The sequence below is a fragment of the Peromyscus californicus genome, unplaced genomic scaffold (assembly GCF_007827085.1).
Source record: "Peromyscus californicus insignis strain IS unplaced genomic scaffold, ASM782708v3 Scaffold_10__1_contigs__length_136768540, whole genome shotgun sequence".
Classification (NCBI taxonomy): Eukaryota; Metazoa; Chordata; class Mammalia; order Rodentia; family Cricetidae; genus Peromyscus; species Peromyscus californicus.
In genome coordinates, this window is record NW_026294391.1 from 106,079,880 (window position 1) to 106,099,969 (window position 20,090).

General features: G+C 37.0%; 1 protein-coding gene across 5 annotated transcripts in view; it reads right to left on the reverse strand.

Moving 5' to 3' along the window:
• The window catches only part of Tenm1 (teneurin transmembrane protein 1), an 820,708-nt gene that overhangs the window by 349,098 nt on the left and 451,520 nt on the right, over positions 1 to 20,090 (reverse strand). For all 5 annotated transcript variants that reach the window (XM_052738708.1, XM_052738728.1, XM_052738717.1 and 2 more), the window contains one exon: positions 16,386 to 16,626. In XM_052738708.1, the coding sequence (XP_052594668.1) occupies positions 16,386 to 16,626 (241 nt within the window). The remainder of the gene's footprint in view (positions 1 to 16,385; positions 16,627 to 20,090) is intronic.

Sequence of the window (20,090 nt, forward strand, 5' to 3'; positions counted from 1 at the left end):
TTTTATGCCAAAAGAAATTAGATTTTCTAAGGGGGATAATATCATGTTGCAGTTGATAATTCCATAGATGAATTAGAAGTAGTCATAAGTTAGCAGCTGCTTTATCAATGTAAGCCCTGAGGTGTACATATGTCACTATTGAGTATTTTTGTCAGTAATGTGGGACTGCCTAGAGTTCTGTGTATGTATGTCAGATGGAGGAAAGAAATATGACTTATAATCATGACTTGGCAAGGTAGCTGCTTGCCTTTGGGAATATATGATTTAAGTTTGACAGCCGACTTTAAGTAAGGGTGGGGGATTATAATACCACCTTCTGCCATGATACTGACAAAAGCAACTTTTTGTAGATGTGCAGTGTAGGGATTCTCAAACTGTGTTGTCACCACATTGGCCCTGTTGGAGGCCCAGAAAGAAGCCTGAACTGTTGTGTGGGGTCCTGCTGCTTCCTTTGGCATTATTTTGTCATGCCTGCACTTTTCCATTCTCTTGCTCTCTGACCTGATATGTCCATTTCTACCTCTGAATGATATCATTATCCTGACTACTGAATAACTTATGGAATGTAATTCTCCTTTTATTTCCGTTTTCAATGTATATGAATGATTTACCTTGATTTAGTTTTGTTTCAGTCTACCATCCCACTTAGTTTATCTGTTGCCTCTATAATCTCATGTCCTAATACTTCAAAACCAAAGCTATGTTGCTTCATACTCAACATTTTACTAAAAGTGGCTGCTTAAAACTCTTAAGAGTGAGAGTCAAAGGTCTTTTCTCATCCATATTTTATTTGACTCATCTTTAGCATCTGAAAATTATGATTACCTCTGCCTTGAAAAAAATTTCCTTTCTTCTTGGTGCTCTTAGATTATTACTTTTCAGTAATTTTGTCTTTTTCTTTAGATTCCTATAACAGGTTTCTCACAATTTAGTTTTCTCATTCTTGTATTAAACTACTTTAATTTGTTCAAAACTTCATTCATCATTCACGGAAATCCATCTTTAAGTCTATCAGTGAAACTCTTAATTACCCATATCTATCATGGATAAGTTCTAGAATAAGATTTTGCTTGTTTGCTTTCTGAGGCTATGTTGTTATGGATTTCTTTGGTTGTTGTTGCTTGTGTTCTTGAATTGAGACAGAGGCGATCTCATTCTGTAGTCCATAGTAGCTTGGAACTCATTTTTCGCATAAAGCTGGCCTTAACTCATGAAAATCCTCCTTCTTCACTTCCTGGGTTCTGAAATTACAGATATATGCTACAACACCTAGCCCAGAAATACTTAGGTTTGAACTAGATTTATTACATACTACCTAGTGACCAAGTGGAATATTGTTAAACTTTTCTAACTACTGGTGTTAAAAGCACAAGTTAAAATAAATATGATAAAGTGTTTTCTATATAGTAAGTATTTAGAAAATGATAGAACAGGGGTTGGAGAGATGGCTCAGTGAGAAAAGCACTTGCTATGGTAGATTGAGTGGCTGAGTTCAAAACCAAGAACTCATATAACAAGGATAGACATTATGGAAAGTTATGAGGTGGAGACAAGAAAACCCCTGGAAGCTTGCAGGCTAGCTATCTTGGCATATACACTAGCAAACAAAAAGATATGGTTTCAAACAGGTGGCGACTTAAACCTGTGATTGTCCTCTGACATCCACACTCATGCACAAGTATGTGCATACACTTGAACAAGCATGTGCACATGTACACACAGAGAGATGAAAAAAGAAAGTGACAGTATAGGCCCTTTTCTCTCTTCTTCTAGACCTAGATTAATATTTTCAATTATTAATTAAATAATGAAAAATTCAAAAATCTCCTGTATAGGTATGTTAACATTTCAGAATAAAACTGTTATCTGTTTCTAACAAAATATCTTCCTGATTTTAGATAATTTCTATTGTTTACTCTCACTTATTCTATATTTCCATATACCCTGCAAAAATTTGGTGTGTGGGTTGAGTCAGGGACTATTTGGGCAATCTTGGGCAGACTGGAATTTACTATGTAGACCAAGCTAGACTTTAGCTCACAGGGATCCACCTGTCTATGCCCCTTATGTTCTGGGACTAAAGGTATGTGCTATAAAAGCACAGATAAAGAATTTTTATATGAAAGTTGAGGCAAGAAATTTGGTATGGTCTGAATGTGTTAATCCCCCTATAATTTGTATGTGAAATTTTAATGTCCAATGTGTTTGGATTAAAAGGTGGAATGTTTGGACAATTGTTGGGTCATGAATAGCATTAGTGTCTTTACAAAAGAGAGTCAAGAGAACCTGATAAACCACTGCTACCATGGAAGGACATAGCAACATGTGCCATCTATGAAGGACACACCATCACAAGACACTACTTGCTTGTGCCTTGATCCTAGATCTCCAAACTTCCACAATTATAAGTAATGCATCTGGGCTTTTCACAAATTACCCAGTCTAAGAGATTTTCTTAACAGTTTGAACTAAGACAAATGTGAAAGCAAGTAAAGAAAAACAAAGTTAAAATATTTCTTTGATTTTTATCTAGTTAGTTCACAAGTCCTGTGCTATTATTTGCACTTTAAGAGAAAAAACTGTATTCCCAACAAGAAAATAAGATCACTGAAGGTAGGGCTTTCTTCCATTTTGTTCTTTGTTGAAACCCTAGCTACCAGAACAGTGTTGGAACATGGTAGACAAACCATAATTATCTGATGAAATTTGTTGTAAGGCATCTACGCTGCATTTAATCCATCATAGTATTTATAATGAACTGCTGTTTTCCATTTAAAGTACTTTTGTTATGCATATTCTTATACCCTCACACAAAAGTGTTTTTTTAATAGAATGGAGAAGCAGATGTTACTGTTTATTTGCGTATCTGTTTGCCGAAGGGGGCAATTCTTTTTGAGCTTTCCAGCTCTTAAATGAAATACTCAGTATCAAGCTTCACAGTTCTTGCAGAGATGGTTCAAAGATCTGACGACTAAACTCGATTTTATCTTTTGCTTTTAGAGTACAAACATTTTTGTGTTGTGGAATTAATAAAGAACCAGCTGGTTTCTCCCAATGGGTGATATTGAGTGGAATATCTTTGATACATATACAGACACAAACACATATATTTATGCACACACACAAACACACAGATACACACAGACACAGACACACAGACACAGACACACACACACACAAACACACACACACACACCTCTGTAGAAAAAAAGAATCAAAAGGAAAATGAGTTTCTAGCAATTCAAATATATTTCATACTTGTAGTAATATATATCAGACATGTGTCTATTAACTTGACATGACAATGACAATATTTATTATGATAATCAAATGACTTTGGAGTGGAAAAATTGTTAAAAGCTGTTTCTCTCTTGTTCAAGATCATGTATTTCTGTGTTAAATATTGAATTTTTTAGAAATGTGTGTAGATGCATGGTTAGGGAAGGCAAAAAGTCAGAGACAGTGATTTCTCTACATTCTAATTTTAGTTGTTTTGCTCATATATTACATCAACCAGTTAACTTCTTTAAATTCCCTAAAACACCTGTTTACATTCACATTTGGATTGCTAAATAAATTTCCATATAAAATTAGATTTCCTCTCATCTTGGAAAATTTTCTTTCCTTATGAAATATAACAAATTATGTTTACTTACAGTTTTATTTTGAGATGAACCTGAGAATGTTTTATTAAAAAGTATACTTAAAAATACTATCACCAAAGTGACTACAAATTGTTGTGACAATGAACTACAATGTGTAGTTTTTTATTACTAAAGTTTTGTTCTCAACATCTAAATACATTGGGAATATAGAATTATTTTTATTTAAATGTATTCTATATTTATCATTTATTATAGTCTGAAAAGATTGGTTGATTCCTGTTTATGTGTAGTAAACAGGATTTATAGGTCATATTTTAGTTCTCAGAAGTATTTTCCTGTCTTAAAATGAATCTTTAAATCTGTGGCTGAAGATAGATTTGGCTAACCCCAGTGCTATTCAGCATTTAAAACATGAGGTATTGTTGAATTTAAGCACTGAATATGTACATTCCAAGTTTTTTTCCTGTAGTCATTATTGGAGGAAAAAATTATGCCTATAAATCTATTTTTCTATTGCAAATATCATAAGAAGAAAACTACTTATAAATCTTAGGTAGATTTTAGTACTACTATATAATACAGAAATATAATTACCACTAGATAGCTTATTTTTATGTGTTAATATGTAATAGGTATTATTTTATAGATATTTATAATACTGTCATCACCATTAATGAACATTTCTTTCATATATTCTTATTTCCCTAAGACAGACACTAGGTCTAGAAGTATAACAAGCATTAGTCATATGGATTTCATTTGTCTTTTTAGTCTTTGCCAGACAATGTCTTGTCCACCAATTGTTTTTGTTCTTCTTTAAAACAAACAAACAAACAAACAAAAACCCTGTCCAGGATACTTAAGTGTCATATGGGCCCAAAGTCAATAAAGGCAGTTAGTATTATAGCAAGCTACAGCCATCTGTCAGAATATGATAAAAATAAATGAATAGACTTTTCCCCTCCTCTTCTGACTCCTTCACATAATTCTGGTTTGCTTTTGTTAGCTGATGTGGCCATTCTTCTCTTAAATTCATGCTCTCCCTAGCACTGGAAAAATTAACAGCAAATCTCTAAGTAGGAATTATTTTGGTGAAAGACCAAGGTTAATGTCTATCACAATCATTTGAAATAAATAAATTACCATTCCAGAAGCAGGTCAGACAAACTTCGATGGTTTTGAACTAGCACTTGACTGTATATTCTAGTGAGTAAAGACTATAAACTATGAGTTAGGAAATTGATTTGAGAGACATGAAAGAACATTGTTAAGGGGGACAATAATACTGAAAATTGTCCTTAAAGGAGAAGCTGTATGAAAAGGTTGAGAAACTGAAGGTGATGTCCCTTTGTGCTTTGTGGGTTGTGGGGTAGGTTTTCAACGTCTCCACAGAAGTAAGGACTGCTTAACCAGTATATCTGGCTGGGCCACATATACTCAAAAAGTGTCTGGACAGGACTGAGAAACGTACAGAAAGGAAAGCAAAAAAAGGGGTGTGGGATTTTTGAAAAGCTACAGAAAACAAAAAGGAGAGTGCAAATCACATATGAGCTCTAAAATAAACCTTGTCACAGTTTATGTGAGTGCTAGGAACCTATTTTTAAGATGAGAAAACTGAGGTTTAGAATTTCACAATTTGCTCTTGGCCATACTATGGAAAAGAAAGTACAACTCAACACCATGTCTAGTGACTTCTACAATTTCCTTTTATCAAAATGACAAAGGGTCAAAGCCATATGATGACACTGAGATGGAGGTTAATTTGACAGGATGTAAATAGACTTTGTGCAGAAGAATTAAATCACCAAAGAATATGCAGTCTACAATCTACCTATGCATTGGCCCTCTGATAAAGAAATAAAATACAGTAGTTTAACAGCAGGGACTTCAGCCTAAAACTTCCATTTCTTGTTCATAGCCTAAAAGTCCTATCTTTTGGGTTCCATAATGATTATCTTTTATTAGTATCAGAAAGAACATATTTTCCTACATAACTGACAACCTGGTCAAATGCCTATGAAGGGGAAAGGATAAGGATAACAGGAAGAGTAGCAGCTACTATAACTTAAGTATAGGTGACTGATTAATGTGCAGGTGTATTTGTATGATCTGTTCCTTCTAGAATGCCTTTTCCTCCAGTTTTCACCAAAGACCTTGTGATAGGAGAACACGGTGATTTTGTGCTATTTTATTTTTTATCTCTCAGAAGCTCTCATCTTTCCTTTTCTATCTACCTCGATGCTTCTTCAGCCATTGCTATTCCTACCTTGGTTAGGTCTACTGCTTCCAAGTATATTGACTTTGGGATTACATAGATATGACAAATTATTATGGATTTGTTATTCATTTTGCTTTACCTTTACTATCACAGAAAGGAAGTATTGCATAGTGAAACATGCAGATCCTAAACCTATAGCTTGGATTAAAAACCTTGTATAGACTTGTTAGTGCCTATCCCTATGGTGTTTCACAAAATTCTTTAACTTCTATGTTTATTAATTTCTTGATTTCTTAATTGAGGATGATGATACTAAAAGTACCTACTCTATGAGTACTCATAAGGATCAAGAACAGTATACAGGTAGCAGTGCTACACTGTTAGCTAATGTTGTTGTAGCTAATACTAGACTATAAGGTTCTAAAACATAGGGATCCTTGGAGTATCCACAGAGAACCAGGATCAGTAAGTGTTCAGGGAATGCCTTATTCTGCAAGACATGCTCAGTAAGCCGTAGACTCAGAGGTATATGTGAATAGTTGACATTTTTAGAACAGATTGAAGCTAATGTGGCTCTCTGAACTGTAGTGACTCTGAATTCCTCTTCTTGTCATCTGATTCCTGCCAGAATCTTAAACTGAATTGAAAATGATAATATTTATTTCATACTTTCTATGTCCCTGGCTCTGAGCAGGTATTTTACATATATATTTTCATTCGGTACTTGAGACAAACCCACAAGGTAAGACCTGCAATTTTCTCTATATATCACTTAGAGAAATGGAGGCTGGTGGAGGTTGGTAATATATCTAGGCCCATGACAACATAAATGACTTAGTCTAGGGATGTTGAATCACAAATGCTTAAATACATCATTAAGTCTTTTTGGCTTTGGTAATGTGCCCATTCTTTGGTTGAAAAAGATAGGTCATCCAAACATATTTTGGTACTATCACTACCAAGAGAAGGGCTAAAAGAGGAGGTAAAAAGGCTGAGAGCTGAGAAAGGAAAGGTTCATGGGAGGCTACAATTCTGAATGTAGTGGGTACTTAGGGCATTGTTTCTCTGAATGACAGAAGGCAGGTAGCAATCCTAAAGCTGTTCTGGGCATTGATTACAAGACAGTCTCACCAAGCCTCATACATTTGTGTCATAAAAGTACAAAAAAGTGAGTGTGGCTCTAAGGATTGGAGTACAGTGACGAAAGCCGATATTTTACACAAAAGCATGCCAAGAAAGGCTGTACAATAATGTATGTGTTTACTTGGGGGAGATCATGAGCATAAAGAGAGAAACACTTTTAATTGGGTGAAGAAAGAAATTGAAAAGGCATAAGAAGGAGAATTTGTCCTTGTGTTATTATTATTGGGGTTATTATTACTACTATTTATCAAGTGCTTCCTGGGTTCATGGCTGCTCTAATAACATTGCAAATTTAATTTATTTAATTATCACAACACCTTCATGAATCTCATGAAATAGGTTTTACTATCACCCTTATTGTGCAGGTGATAAACCTGGAACATGGTGATGTTGAGTAACATATACAAGGACACATACCTTATATGTAGCAGATCAAAAAGTCTACAATGAGCCATTTGTCCAGATGAATAAAAAATGCCTGTTAATTTTCAATACTGACAGAGAAGTGCCATAAGAGAAAGGTACAGTGAACAGAAGTGGTTATAATTCTATAGTCATGTATTAGTTGTATTATTTACCTAAACACAAATATACAGCAAATCTAACTTGTCTTCCTGAAGACTGCATATCTCAGAAGGTAGTGAAAATGAAATGTAACTAAGTAGCTAAAATACAGAGGAATTTTTGGGTTATAGGTGATAGCAAGTCTTTGAAAAAGAAATTATTTTATCTTAGGGGTAATAAGTATATTATAAAGCTAAAATCCTTGCCTTCAGGAAAATAGGTCTTTAAAGTGCAGTATGTAGGGTTCATATCCTAAGAATCTTTAAAATGGAGATTAGAAAGTTTGTTAATAATGGAAATCTATGTGTCCTCATTTAGTTTCAACTTGTGAAGGACAGATACCTAAGTAAGGGCATGGAAACCAGAGATACAAAGGTATAAGAATTTATAATGAAAATAATGCCAAGAACACTCTTGTCTAAACTGAGTCTGAGAATTGTGAAAACACTAAAGGATTGTAGCAAAGTTTGTTTTTAAAAAATGTGTGTAGAGTAAGAAGAATAAAGATAAAGAGATATGTATACAATCATTATTGGAATGAAAAAATCAGGGAGTCCTTTCTTGATTTCTAGCACTCTTTACTAAAAAGACCTATGCTGTGGGATGTTCTTTATGGCAAATGTGTTGCTCTGATTGGTCAATAAATAAAACACTGATTGGCCATTGGCTAGGCAGGAAGTATAGGCGGGACAAGCAGAGAAGAGAATTCTGGGAAGTGGAAGGCTGAGTCAGAGAGACACTGCCAGCCGCCATGATGAGAAACAGCATGTGAAGATGCCGGTAAGCCACGAGCCATGTGGCAAGGTATAGATTTATAGAAATGGATTAATTTAAGCTGTAAGACCAGTTAGCAAGAAGCCTGCCACGGCCATACAGTTTGTAAGCAATATAAGTCTCTGTGTTTACTTGGTTGGTTCTGAGCAGCTGTGGGACTGGCAGGTGAGAGAGATTTGTCCTGACTGTGGGCAAGGTAGGAAAACTCTAGCTACAGACCTATATGCTATATATGGCAAACAAGCATCAATAAATATACACCTAAGCATAAGCTAGGCAAGGTTCATTAAAAGCATTTGAGACTGGGGAGACAGATCAGTTAATAAAGTGCTTTCTATACAAATCTAATGACCTGAGTTCCATCTCCAGTACTCAGGTTTAAAAGAAAAGCCAGCTCTTTCCACTTGATAGCTGCTGGGAGAACAAAACTCAGTTTTCTTTGATGAACTGACACTAGGGATATCAACCCCACTCCAGGGCAGACTTCATGCTCAGGAGTATTTGTCTACATAAAACTGAATCCATGTTTTCTTGTGTGCTGTTTTTGTTTATTTGCTTTGCTTTGTTATGTTTTTTTCATTTTATGAGAAAGAGCTTAAATTTGGGTGGTGGGACATGAGAGGAATTAAGAGAGGGGAAAGAATATGATCAAAATATATTGTATGAAAATTTAATAAATATATATACACATAAAATAAAAGCCAAGCAACTTGGTGTGCACTTGTTACCCCAGTTCTGGGAAGGCAGAGACAGGCAGATGCCTGGTGTATACGCTGACCAATCAGATTAGGTAAATTGACAAACTCAAGGCCAATGAAGAACCTGTTTCATAAAACAAGGTATATGGTACCTGAGAAATGATGCTTGAGTTTGACTTCAGGCATGCACATGCACGTACACACACACACACACACACACACACACACACACACACACACACACTCATATCTACAGCCACACATATGCTTACACATATATACTATACATATAACTCTGTACACACGGAGTTACACATGCACAAGGATTGTAGTACCAATAGAGTAGATTCTGAGAAATTTCTTGCTCAGCCCTGGATATAAGATGTCACAAGTATATCCATTGCTCTATACTGGAGCCTATATAGAGGGAATAAAGGTGGTATGGGTTGATGGAAAAAGAATGAGATGCCAGGATCTTTCTTTCTGGGAGCATATGAAAACAACAGGCCCCTAGTATAGAACTGAGGAACAGAAAAATGCTACAATCAGCCGGTTAAATGCTTATCATGAGATAGTTTGTAAAGCTTGCATTTTAGAAAACATCAAATGATTCTACATGTAACTTGGTTAAGGTAAGAATAATATCAGACTGTCTAACATATTGTGACCATATGAGCAGCCAGCCTAGGCACAAGCTGTAAAAATAGAAGGTCCTACGCTTTGGAGACTCTGAGAAACTTGTAATTTCTTGATTTGACAGACACTGTCCAAAGACGATGTTTCAAGTAAGACTGTCTGTTTTATACTTTGCTTTTCACTCTGGACATTTGATGGCGAAGAGAAAAAGAGATCCAGGACTCTGATGCTTGCCAACTGACTTATGTAGTCAATATGCTATATAAATAAAGTGTCTCTCTGACTGAAAAAGAGAGAGCTGCTGAGCACTCAGATGTGCATTCGTTCCTTTCTTCCCCTGCTGATCCATACTTCCTTTTTGGGACCTGAACCCCACTGAAGCTGGATTTTAGCATTTGACTATTCTAAACACATTAATATTCTATACTAGAGGAGAGAGAATTTCTGTGGATTTTATTGTATACCCATTTCAGGGACTGTTGCATAGGAAAAATGTGGCAGAAAACTGGAGATGGTAAACATGGACTTAAGTTTTGAAAATGGGCAGAAGACATATAGGCTTCTTAGGGCACAGTACAAAACATCATGGGATTACAGTAGAAAAAACTATTAAAAATGATTTTAAGCAGCTAGTAAAAAACAATAAGGATAGAAACTATGAGAAGACAGTATTAATTACCTAAAATAATTCATGTAGATTGAAGTTTCTTGGTCCTGCCGGGTCACGCCCTGCCACACCTGGGCAACAGTCATTTTTATAAAATAATTACTCAGAGGCTTAATATTAATTACAAACTGTTTGGTCTGTGGCTCAGGCTTATTATTAACTAGCTCTCTCATCTTAAATTAACACATTTCTATTAATCTAAATTTTGCCACGTGGTCGTGGCATTACCAATCTGCCGGCATCTTCTTGTTCCTTGGGTGGCTGGATGGCATCTGCCCTGACTCCCCCTTTCTTCCTGTATCTCTCTTGGATTTCCTGCCTGGCTATTCCTATGACCTATTTCCATAGGTCAGAGCAGCTTCTTTATTAACCTATGGTAGCAACACATATTCACAGCATACAGAAAGACCATCCCACAGCAAATTCATGTTAGGTAAATACTTCCCTTTTTTGAGCAGTTACTAGACTTGCAAGTCAGAAAAAAATGTAGGCACATTGTATCTAGATCTCACCAAGACATCTGACAAGATCTCTCATGACATGGCTTTGAATAAGATGCAGAAATGTGGATTGCATGTTAGTAACAGTTTGCCACCTGATAGCAGAGGTAGATTTGCAGAGGGGTTTCCAGTGGCATGCCAGATACCTCTGACCACATTCTGGTCCTATATACATTTTATCAGCAACTTACATGGAAATGAGGATGAACATCTCATCTTTCATATTTACACTGACATGACAGCAAAATATCAGCTTTGCACAGTGGGATTAGATTTCTGCTACAACTCCATATTCTATCAGGATAAAATCAAATTATGACAGTTCAAGAGTCTAAACCTAATCTACCAATGCTCTACTTTTCAAATGTATAATTTAAGAGGTTTCAATTATAGAATATACAAAATATGGCCTAATGTTAGACTTTTTTAAAAAGACTTAGAGTCATAGTTACTGGTGAATCGGCGTGTATCAGCAGTGTCACATACCCATTAAAATGGGTGATATTGGAGTAGACAGTATTAGTGGAAATAATAGTTAAACAAGAGCGATAACTGATTGTTGGCCATAGCATATAGCCCTGGATATGTGAGTCAAGATGGCTGTTAAGAGTCCTATGTAAGAGGCATCTGATATGCTCCCAGATCTTTCCTAACGAGCAGTCTTTGGAGGAAAATCTTGAGAGAGTGTGTCAAATGCCATGTTGGTATCCAACAACTTATTTCTCTTTTAACCACATGGCTTTCTTCTTGGCCTCATCTCAGTAGAATGAGAGAATAACTGGCATGGTTTGCTAAAAAGCTTACCATAGTACGTAAGAGATGAACGGAGCTAATCAAATTCCCCTCTACAGGCTTTGGAAGCTAGTGCCACAATGGAATGAAGCCAGCAATGGGACAAACAGCTGATGGAATAAGGTGAGAGGTAGTAACAGGTACATATGGGATCTTGTAGAGAAGCAGATACTGTGGTAGACAAAGGAACATTGAGCCAATGGTAAGAGCAAGCTACTGGGCAAAGAAAGGAATAACAACAAAGAACATTCCTCTGTCTTTTTAATGCCTGAGATCTATATGTCTATAAACTTTGCTTTCTTTGGGTGTTGACCAATGTTTCCTGAGTTTCCAGGAACTAATATCAAATTGAAATTGTGTGCTTTTCAGGGAAACCTGACTGATCTCTGCTCCTTGAAGCTAGAGAAGCTAATAAGACTCAGGCTACAGTGAGCCTTACACTACATTCCAAGAGTAGTTTGGGCAAAGTGGGTTGTGTTTTAAAGAAAGTTATCAGGAATGGAGGTTGGAATCCAGAAATGTGAGGAACATGTGAATTAATTGGGGAAGTATTTAGCTTAACACATCAGACTCATGAGTAGTGAAAAGTGAGAGGGGGCTTTATTTGGCTAGGCACTAAACTTAGGGGATAATAATAGGCATATTAAAAGTGGTAGATTTGGGTTCAAAAAGAATCTTCAAGCAGTTGTTTGAGGTAGAATGGAATATTTCAGTTATTAGTCAATTCCTTTATTGGAAGTACATAAACAGAGACCACTTAGTAGAGATAATAATGTCACCTTTCAAATGTGTAAAGTGTTATATAGTGTATGAGGCTCTTTATATTATACTTGTTTGTTCTTTTTAACACATGATCATAATAGGCAATTTTGGGGGCATCCTTGAATGGAAGCCAGGACCCAAGTGCTTGCTCCAAGGTCTGGAAGACATTTTATATTTATTTTTACAAATGAGGAAGCTAAGGCTCTAAGAGGTCCTATTATCTAGCTCATTCATAAGTTACTATGCACTCACTCTTACCTTTTATTGACTAAATGTGAAATGAATATTTTTCAAGGATAAATTTGAAAAACTCTAGTTAATCAGGCCAATGAGCCTTCTGGGTATTTTTTATTTCTTTTTTATTTACTTTATAATTTAATTTAATTTTACATATCAGCCACGGATTCCCCTGTCCTCCCTCTTCCCTTCCTCCCCCCAGTCCACCCCCCCATTCCCATCTCCTCCAGGACAAGGACTCCCCTGGTGATTCAGCTCAGCCTGGTAGATTCATTTGAGGCAGGTCCAGTCCCCTCCTCCCTTCACCCAGGCTGAGCAAAGTGTCCCTGCATAGGCCCCAGGTTCCAAACTAGGTATTTTTTTTACATTCTTTTTTTTTATTAAAAATTTTATTTTCTTTCCTTTTACATACCAACCCCTGTTCTGCCTCCCTCCCTTTCTCCTACTTCCCCCCACCTACCCCCAACCCACCCTCATCCCCTCCTCATAGAGGGTAAGGCCTCCCTTGGGTAGTCAACACAGGTGGGCTTATCAAGCTGGAGCTGGACCTAGCCTCTCATTGCATCAGGGTTGATTAAGGCATCGCACCATAGGGAATGGGCTCTAAAAAGCCAGTTCATGTACCCAGGATAAGTACTGGTCCCATTGCCAGAGGACCCACAAACACATCAAGCCACGCAACTGTCACCCACATTCATAGGGTCTAGTTTGGTCCCATGCAGGCTCCCCAGCTGTCAGTCCAGAGTCCATGAGCTCCCACTAGCTTGGGTCAGCTGTCTCTGGTTTTTCCCATCATGTTTCTGACCCGCCTTGTTCTTAAATACTTCCTCCCTCTCTTCAACTGAACTCCAGGATCTTGGCCAAGTGTTCAACTGTGGGTGTCTGCATCTGCTTCCATCAGTCACTGGATATAGGTTCTATGATGACAATAGGGTAGACACCAATCCGAGTGCAGGGGAAGGCTAGTTCAAGCATCCTCTCCACCATTGCTATGAATCTTAGCTGGAGACGTCCTTGTTAGTTTCTGGGGTTTTCCCTAGCTGCAGATTTCTCCCCATCCCCTTACTGGTACACTCTGTCAAGATATCTCTTTCATTGTTCTCCCTCCCTGTCTTTCCCCCAACTTGGCCATCTCATGTTATCACATCCTATCCCCTCCCCTCTACTCCCTCCTCCCAGTTTACCTAGGAGATCTTAATCCTTTCCCCTTCCTGGGGTGATCCATGTGTGCCCCTCTTAGTGTCCTCTTCTTTACCTAGCTTCTCTGGGTTTGTGGAACAATGCCATCACGAAATTTGTAGGCAAAAGGATGGAACTAGAAAAAAATCATTCTGAGTGAGGTAATCCAGACCCAGAAAGACAACTATGATATGTACTCACTCATAAGTGAATATTAGATGCAAAGCAAAGAATAATCAGGCTTCTAGGTATTTTTAATTTCATTTTTCTGATGCTGAATATATTTTCGAATAGGCTAAAAAGGCTCTCTCCTCAGTCTCATATGAAAACTTATGTTTGTCTCTACATCGTAGGAAGCTGAGACCAATTAATACATTCCTTGCACAGATACAGAAGGTCCGTGGGTGCAATTTGTACAAACATGCCTAGATGTACATTTCAAATGAGAATAGTTTTCTCTCTCGGTTTGCCTGAGCCTGTCTCCATCCTCTTTCCAGATTTCCTGTTATTTGTCTAACTAGAAGAAGGGACTTGGTTTGTTTGACAGAACAGCTAGCTTACCGTACTGTTTCCTTAGCTATGACCAAGCCCCAAAGACGAGTCAAAAGAAAAATGAGGGAGTTACCTCTCTTTGAAAACTATGAATATTTACATTTTTCTTCAATTTTTTTAAAATTTACTATTTTTCTTTTAGGTGTATGGGTGTTTTGCCTTGAACACATATTGTATATATCTGTGTACCACATGTCTGGTGCCCAAGAAGGGCAGAAGATGGTGTCAGATGCCCTGGTGCTAGTGTTAGATGATTGTGGGCAGCCATGTAGGTGCTGCGAGTTGAACCCAGGTCTACTGGAAGAACAACCTGGAAGATTAGCGCTTAACTATCCAACTATCTCTCCTGCCCCTTTAGATTTCCTTTATTCACTGCTTCTCTCACTTTATACATTTCCTCCCTTCCATTACAATAAAAAAAGAAGAACAGGAGGTATGGGGATAAAGACAGGAATGAGGATGGAATAAAGGGCTGATTTTATCAAAACACATTATATGCCTGTATGAAATTTTCAATAAAAAAGAACAATGCACCAACCTTATCATTAGTACTGTTCTAAACGTGCTGTCTTCACCATAGGTGCTGACTACTACTGTTGAATTTTCCAGTAGCAGAAAAAAGTGGTTTATAAACCTTTTTAATCCAGTATGTGATAAATGATATAGTTTTCTGGATTTGGGCCATAGCACCTTCAGTGGAAGTGGTGATACTTGCTGATGCTCGCTAATTTAATATGCTACTAAGGAGGAAAGCTTCATAATGTGAGTTTATTTGTCACTCCCTTTCAGTTATGATTCCCAGAGGATATTAGAATAGAAGTTTATGCCAGACATTGTTTATTGACTGATATATTCTGAACATTGTTTACATAAAATTGTCTTTCTAAAATGATTAAGACATAAAGAAGTCAGCAGGAACTCCTGGAATTTGACAACAGAATGCAATGTTTTACTAGTTTATGTTTTCCTGTGTTAATAGAAAGTAACATTTGGGCATGTAGTGATGAGGATTGAATTCATGGTCTTCTGAATGCCAGGCAAGTGCTCTATCACTGAGCTATACTGTCATCTCTAAAAACTGTAATTTTATTTAAAAAATGATGGGAAATGGTGAATGATTTCTCAATTAATCCTACCAAGTACTGATTCTTTCATGGTCAAAAGGCTTATAATTGTAGAGGAGTAGAACTTTACTTAAAATAAAAAACTTAGGGAGTGAATTCAGAAACCCAAATGTGTGACATGACAGAAAAACAGTGTCTTATTTTCCTTCAAAATCTCATGCTACTAGAATACACTTTCCAAGTTACATATGCATTTCCCCTCACAAGGCAAAACCTTTCTGAACTATTAGAAGATATCTTCCTTTTCAAGTGATTTTATAATAAATAACAAGGCAACGACCACTATTTCTCCAACTGTCCTCTTTTTTCTCTTTCTTTCTTTCTTTCTTTTTCTTTCTTTCTTTCTTTCTTTCTTTCTTTCTTTCTTTCTTTCTTTCTCTTTTCTCTCTTTCTTCTTTCTCCCTCCATCTCTCTTTCCTTCCTTCCTTCTTTCTTTCTTTCTTTCTTTCTTTCTTTCTTTCTTTCTCTTTTCTCTCTTTCTTCTTTCTCCCTCCATCTCTCTTTCCTTCCTTCCTTCCTTCCTTCCTTCCTTCCTTCCTTCCTTCTTTCTTTCTTTCGTTCTTTCTTTCTCTCTATATCCTTGTACTTTCTTGAAATACAACACAATTGATTTTCATGTCGAGGCTGCAGTGACAGCTCAGATCACTGCTTCATTTAATTTTCGATGGGTGTCTGAAAGTGAAGTCTTTATGCATCTGTGATTTCATGTTTACAAGTGTATCTGCTTTGGCTTATGTCTGTGAGTGTGCCTGAATCACTGTTTCCTGGGTGCCTGTGATGGGATCTGCCCTGTTACTGATACACTTAGTTGTGTATAGTGGTGCATATTTGTGTTTTTCTGCAGATAACTATGGTTAAAGGAGTTCCTACTATTAGTGGAGTCATCTTTCTTCAATATTCAAGTTTAGTGGGGTGAGTAATATAGCTTAAGTACCTGGTCTCCAGTGGTATGTTGCTGTTCAAGACCCAGCTGTTATGCAGATGAACTGAATCCTGGGTGCTGGTTGGAGGAGCAGGAGCAGCTGGACTGGGCTGACTGCGGGTGGTCATTGATCTTCTTTGAAGAGAGTCCACTGTGGGAGGTGGCTTCCTGGCACAGGTACAGGCATGCGGAGGAGGTGGTGGTGGGGGGAGGGGTCTGAAGGTGAACTGGTTGTGCGGGCTGCTTTGCATGTCTAAAATGGAGAGAACAAAAGCAGCAAATAAAGACTTGCTCTCCTGTTTTGAAAACACAGCATGACAGACTTACTAGGATTTCAGATAATATAACCTGTGGTGGGAGGAGGGGGCGGGGATTTGAAGTTCAGTCTATCTGTAAAAATGTCACTTAACTTACAAAAGCACGTGCAGCAAGCTTATGAAATGCAAAACATTCACAGTTGCATTTACATGTAAATTCTTCAGGAATATACCAGCTAAAAGTAATGAGACCGCCTCACACAATTTGTCATAGTTTCTGCTACTGAACAAATAAATCGTCAACGAGATATAAGACTACAGAACAGAAGTGAGCTGATTTCCATCAGGTGTAAAAAAAAATCTCACGTCAGAAAAGACCAGTGAGAGGCACAAATTCATTGCGAGGAAAATCATTTGGCACTTCAAATAAAAATGTAAGGCCACCTTCTGCCTTACCTCAGGAAAGGATGCTAGCCCTGCCTACACAAGAGTAAATCTATACTTTAGAAAAATAGCTCACAAGTGTGTCACTCAACTGCACAAAACTAATCTCTCCACCAGCCCACACCTCCGAATGCTACATATGAAAAGAAGAGCAAAGTCTGCACACCTTGCCCTTTGCCACATCATTTTAGGAGCTCTGCCAAGTTAGGTAACAGTGGGGAAACTTGTTTCCCTGCTTGTTTGCAGACAAGACAGCAGTCCTGAGCCTCCTGATGTTGCTATTGTTTTGTATTTTTCCACTGTTGTCCTTGCAGGCACATATCAAGACAGTTAGTTAGAATCTGGCCCAGAAGAAATCCCCCAATTAAAGTCCTTCGCAAAGAAATCACTACTGTAGCAGACAGCCTCTCTTCCACAGGAGAAAGATAATAATAGATGTCAAGCGATGGCTTGCAACACCAGCACGTTCTGGATAAACTTTGTAGATGGCACAGCTTTGTCCCACCTCCCCAATGAGAGTTGAAAAGCAGAAAAATGCCAGAGGCTTTCGATGTCTAACAGAGGGCTCAGCTGGTGTGTTCTGAAGCCTACTTTGCAGTTACTGATCAGAGAAAAAAAATCACTACTTTCAATCTTTCCACTTCAGACATGAATTTTAAAGACACTGGCTTGGTTTTCAAATAAAAAAAAAAACACATTACTATCCCAGGAGCAAGAGTCTGACAAATTCTTGGCTGGATTTCCTAGTACAGGTGGTTCCCTCTTTAAATAAACTCAATTTATAAAAGTATGAATTGTAGAAAGACAGACAAAGCAAAGAATGGTGATTATTTCATTTATAGATTCTGTTAGGTGTTCAGCTGTCCTTATGTATTTAAAACACTCCATTAATTTCCTAAATCACCCCTGTGCTCCATGTTCAGCCCAACTTTCATAACCCCTAAAATGTCATCACTGGTACTTAACATTTCATTACTATTTTTAAATTTTTGTATTCATACTCACAATCATAGACAGAAGCATAAAGTGCTAGGGCACAAAAGACCATTTTACAGATGGGAAATTTGTCTAGGAACCAAAGCAAACTGATAGTTTAACCATGAATAGAACTCACATATGACTCTCTGGCCAGTGCCCTAGTACAGATACTTGTAATACATTTCCCCCCTTCTTCTGATTCTCAGCACATAATCTTCTGCATTTTCTGAATTTTCATTTGTGTTTATGTGTCTGCTTCCCTCTTAAATGTCTGTACCTCCTAAAACACTGACTGGAAGGTAGTGTGTGGCATAATGCTACAAAAGAGCACAGCATTTGGAGGACTGGCAAACTTGGCTTGGGGTTCTGTTTCTTTCATGCTGAAACTTGACCCATTCACTTATAATATGGATATTCTACTTAATATAATCTCGCTTTTGTCTGAGTTGACTGATATAAAATAGGAATGAAGATAATATGCTGATGACTTTTTAAATGTGACTCTTTTCTCTAATTTTAACATTTACTGTTCTTAATATAAGTTTAGCCTTTGAGGTTTCTATAGCATGGCATTCATTTGATAGACCATGTGTTTTGTCTTTTCTCTCATAATAGAAAATGTATTTCTTAGTGAATTGTCATTTTCTATTTCTCTTATATGTCATAAAGCATTGAGTACAGTTCTGGTATAAAGCAAGGTCCCAAAATATTTACTGATAGAAGTGATTTTGATTCATTCATTGGACCCAAAGAATTTCCTTTGGTGTTTAATTTGGGTATCATCCTGATGCATCTACTGAATATCTAGTTGACTGTTCATAGATAGGTATGTTCATAGATAGGCATGTTTCTGCCTTGAAAGTATTTTTTTTAGGACTGTGGGTAAGAACAATACTATCTGAAAGGAGGCATTTTAAGCAATGCTCCCACAATGTGTCAAGAGTAATACTGACACAGCACAGATTTGGCATCCAAAATTACATGTAAGAAAGTGTTTGATGGTGTAAAGAAAAAAGAAGGCATGGTGTTTGTCCACAGTCAGAGGAAGGTCTATTTTTAGAGCTCATGGCTAAAACATCTCCAAACAAACACATGATATCCACAGCTATTTTTTTAAGAAAGTTATTCAAAAGAAAGTTCCCATCCAGTAGTATTGTTAAAAGGAAAATCACTCAAGAGCATTTAGTTTTATTGTTTGCTGAATTTCCTTCAAATGCTTGTAAGTAACCTATTATGAATAGTGATAAAACTGTATTTAATTCAAAAGTACAATCATGATATTATAATACTTCTGTTGCAGGTAGAATTGCTATGCACAATCACCTTTATAATATATGTATATATTGATACATGCACATACATTTTTGATTAAATATGCATATTATAGTGATATATGTGTATATATTAATAAATTTTAGTATGCATTTATTCTCATATTTCATATGCAGAGGCTTTTTTATTGTTAATACCTTCTTTAAATGCTTTTACAGCATTGGAATGTTGTTCTTGGTAGAATACATGCAGACCTTAACCCTTATGAAATGCAAATGATCTCAGATTCGTTCTTCTTCTTTTTTTCTTTTTCACCTCGGGAATGCACTTGTTACCTCCAAATGAAGCAATTTAATCCTTGGGCTCTGTGAAATGGGATTGCCCAACATTAAACAGTAATGAAAAATACATTAGTGTTCAGTGTCAGGAGCTCTAGAGCACTAATTCCATCAAGTTTGGAGTTGCATGCACTCACTTCCAAATGTTTCTGGCTTCCATATAGTCCAGTGCCCAAGAGAAAGAAGTAAAGCGGGGGTGAGGTGGGGTGAGGGGATGGTTACACAAATATTAGTGTCTAGACATACTTCTAAAGCTTTCTGAAAGTAAATTAAGTTTTTGGAGGCAAGGTCTAATTCACATAATATACTTGGAAATGAACCAATTTCAGGTCGAAGGTCCTAAAATAACTTGGTAAAATAATCTCTCAGTGGGGAAATTTCTCCAAACTGTAGATCTAAGGTATTTTAGGTGTGCCAGAGTTATTGGT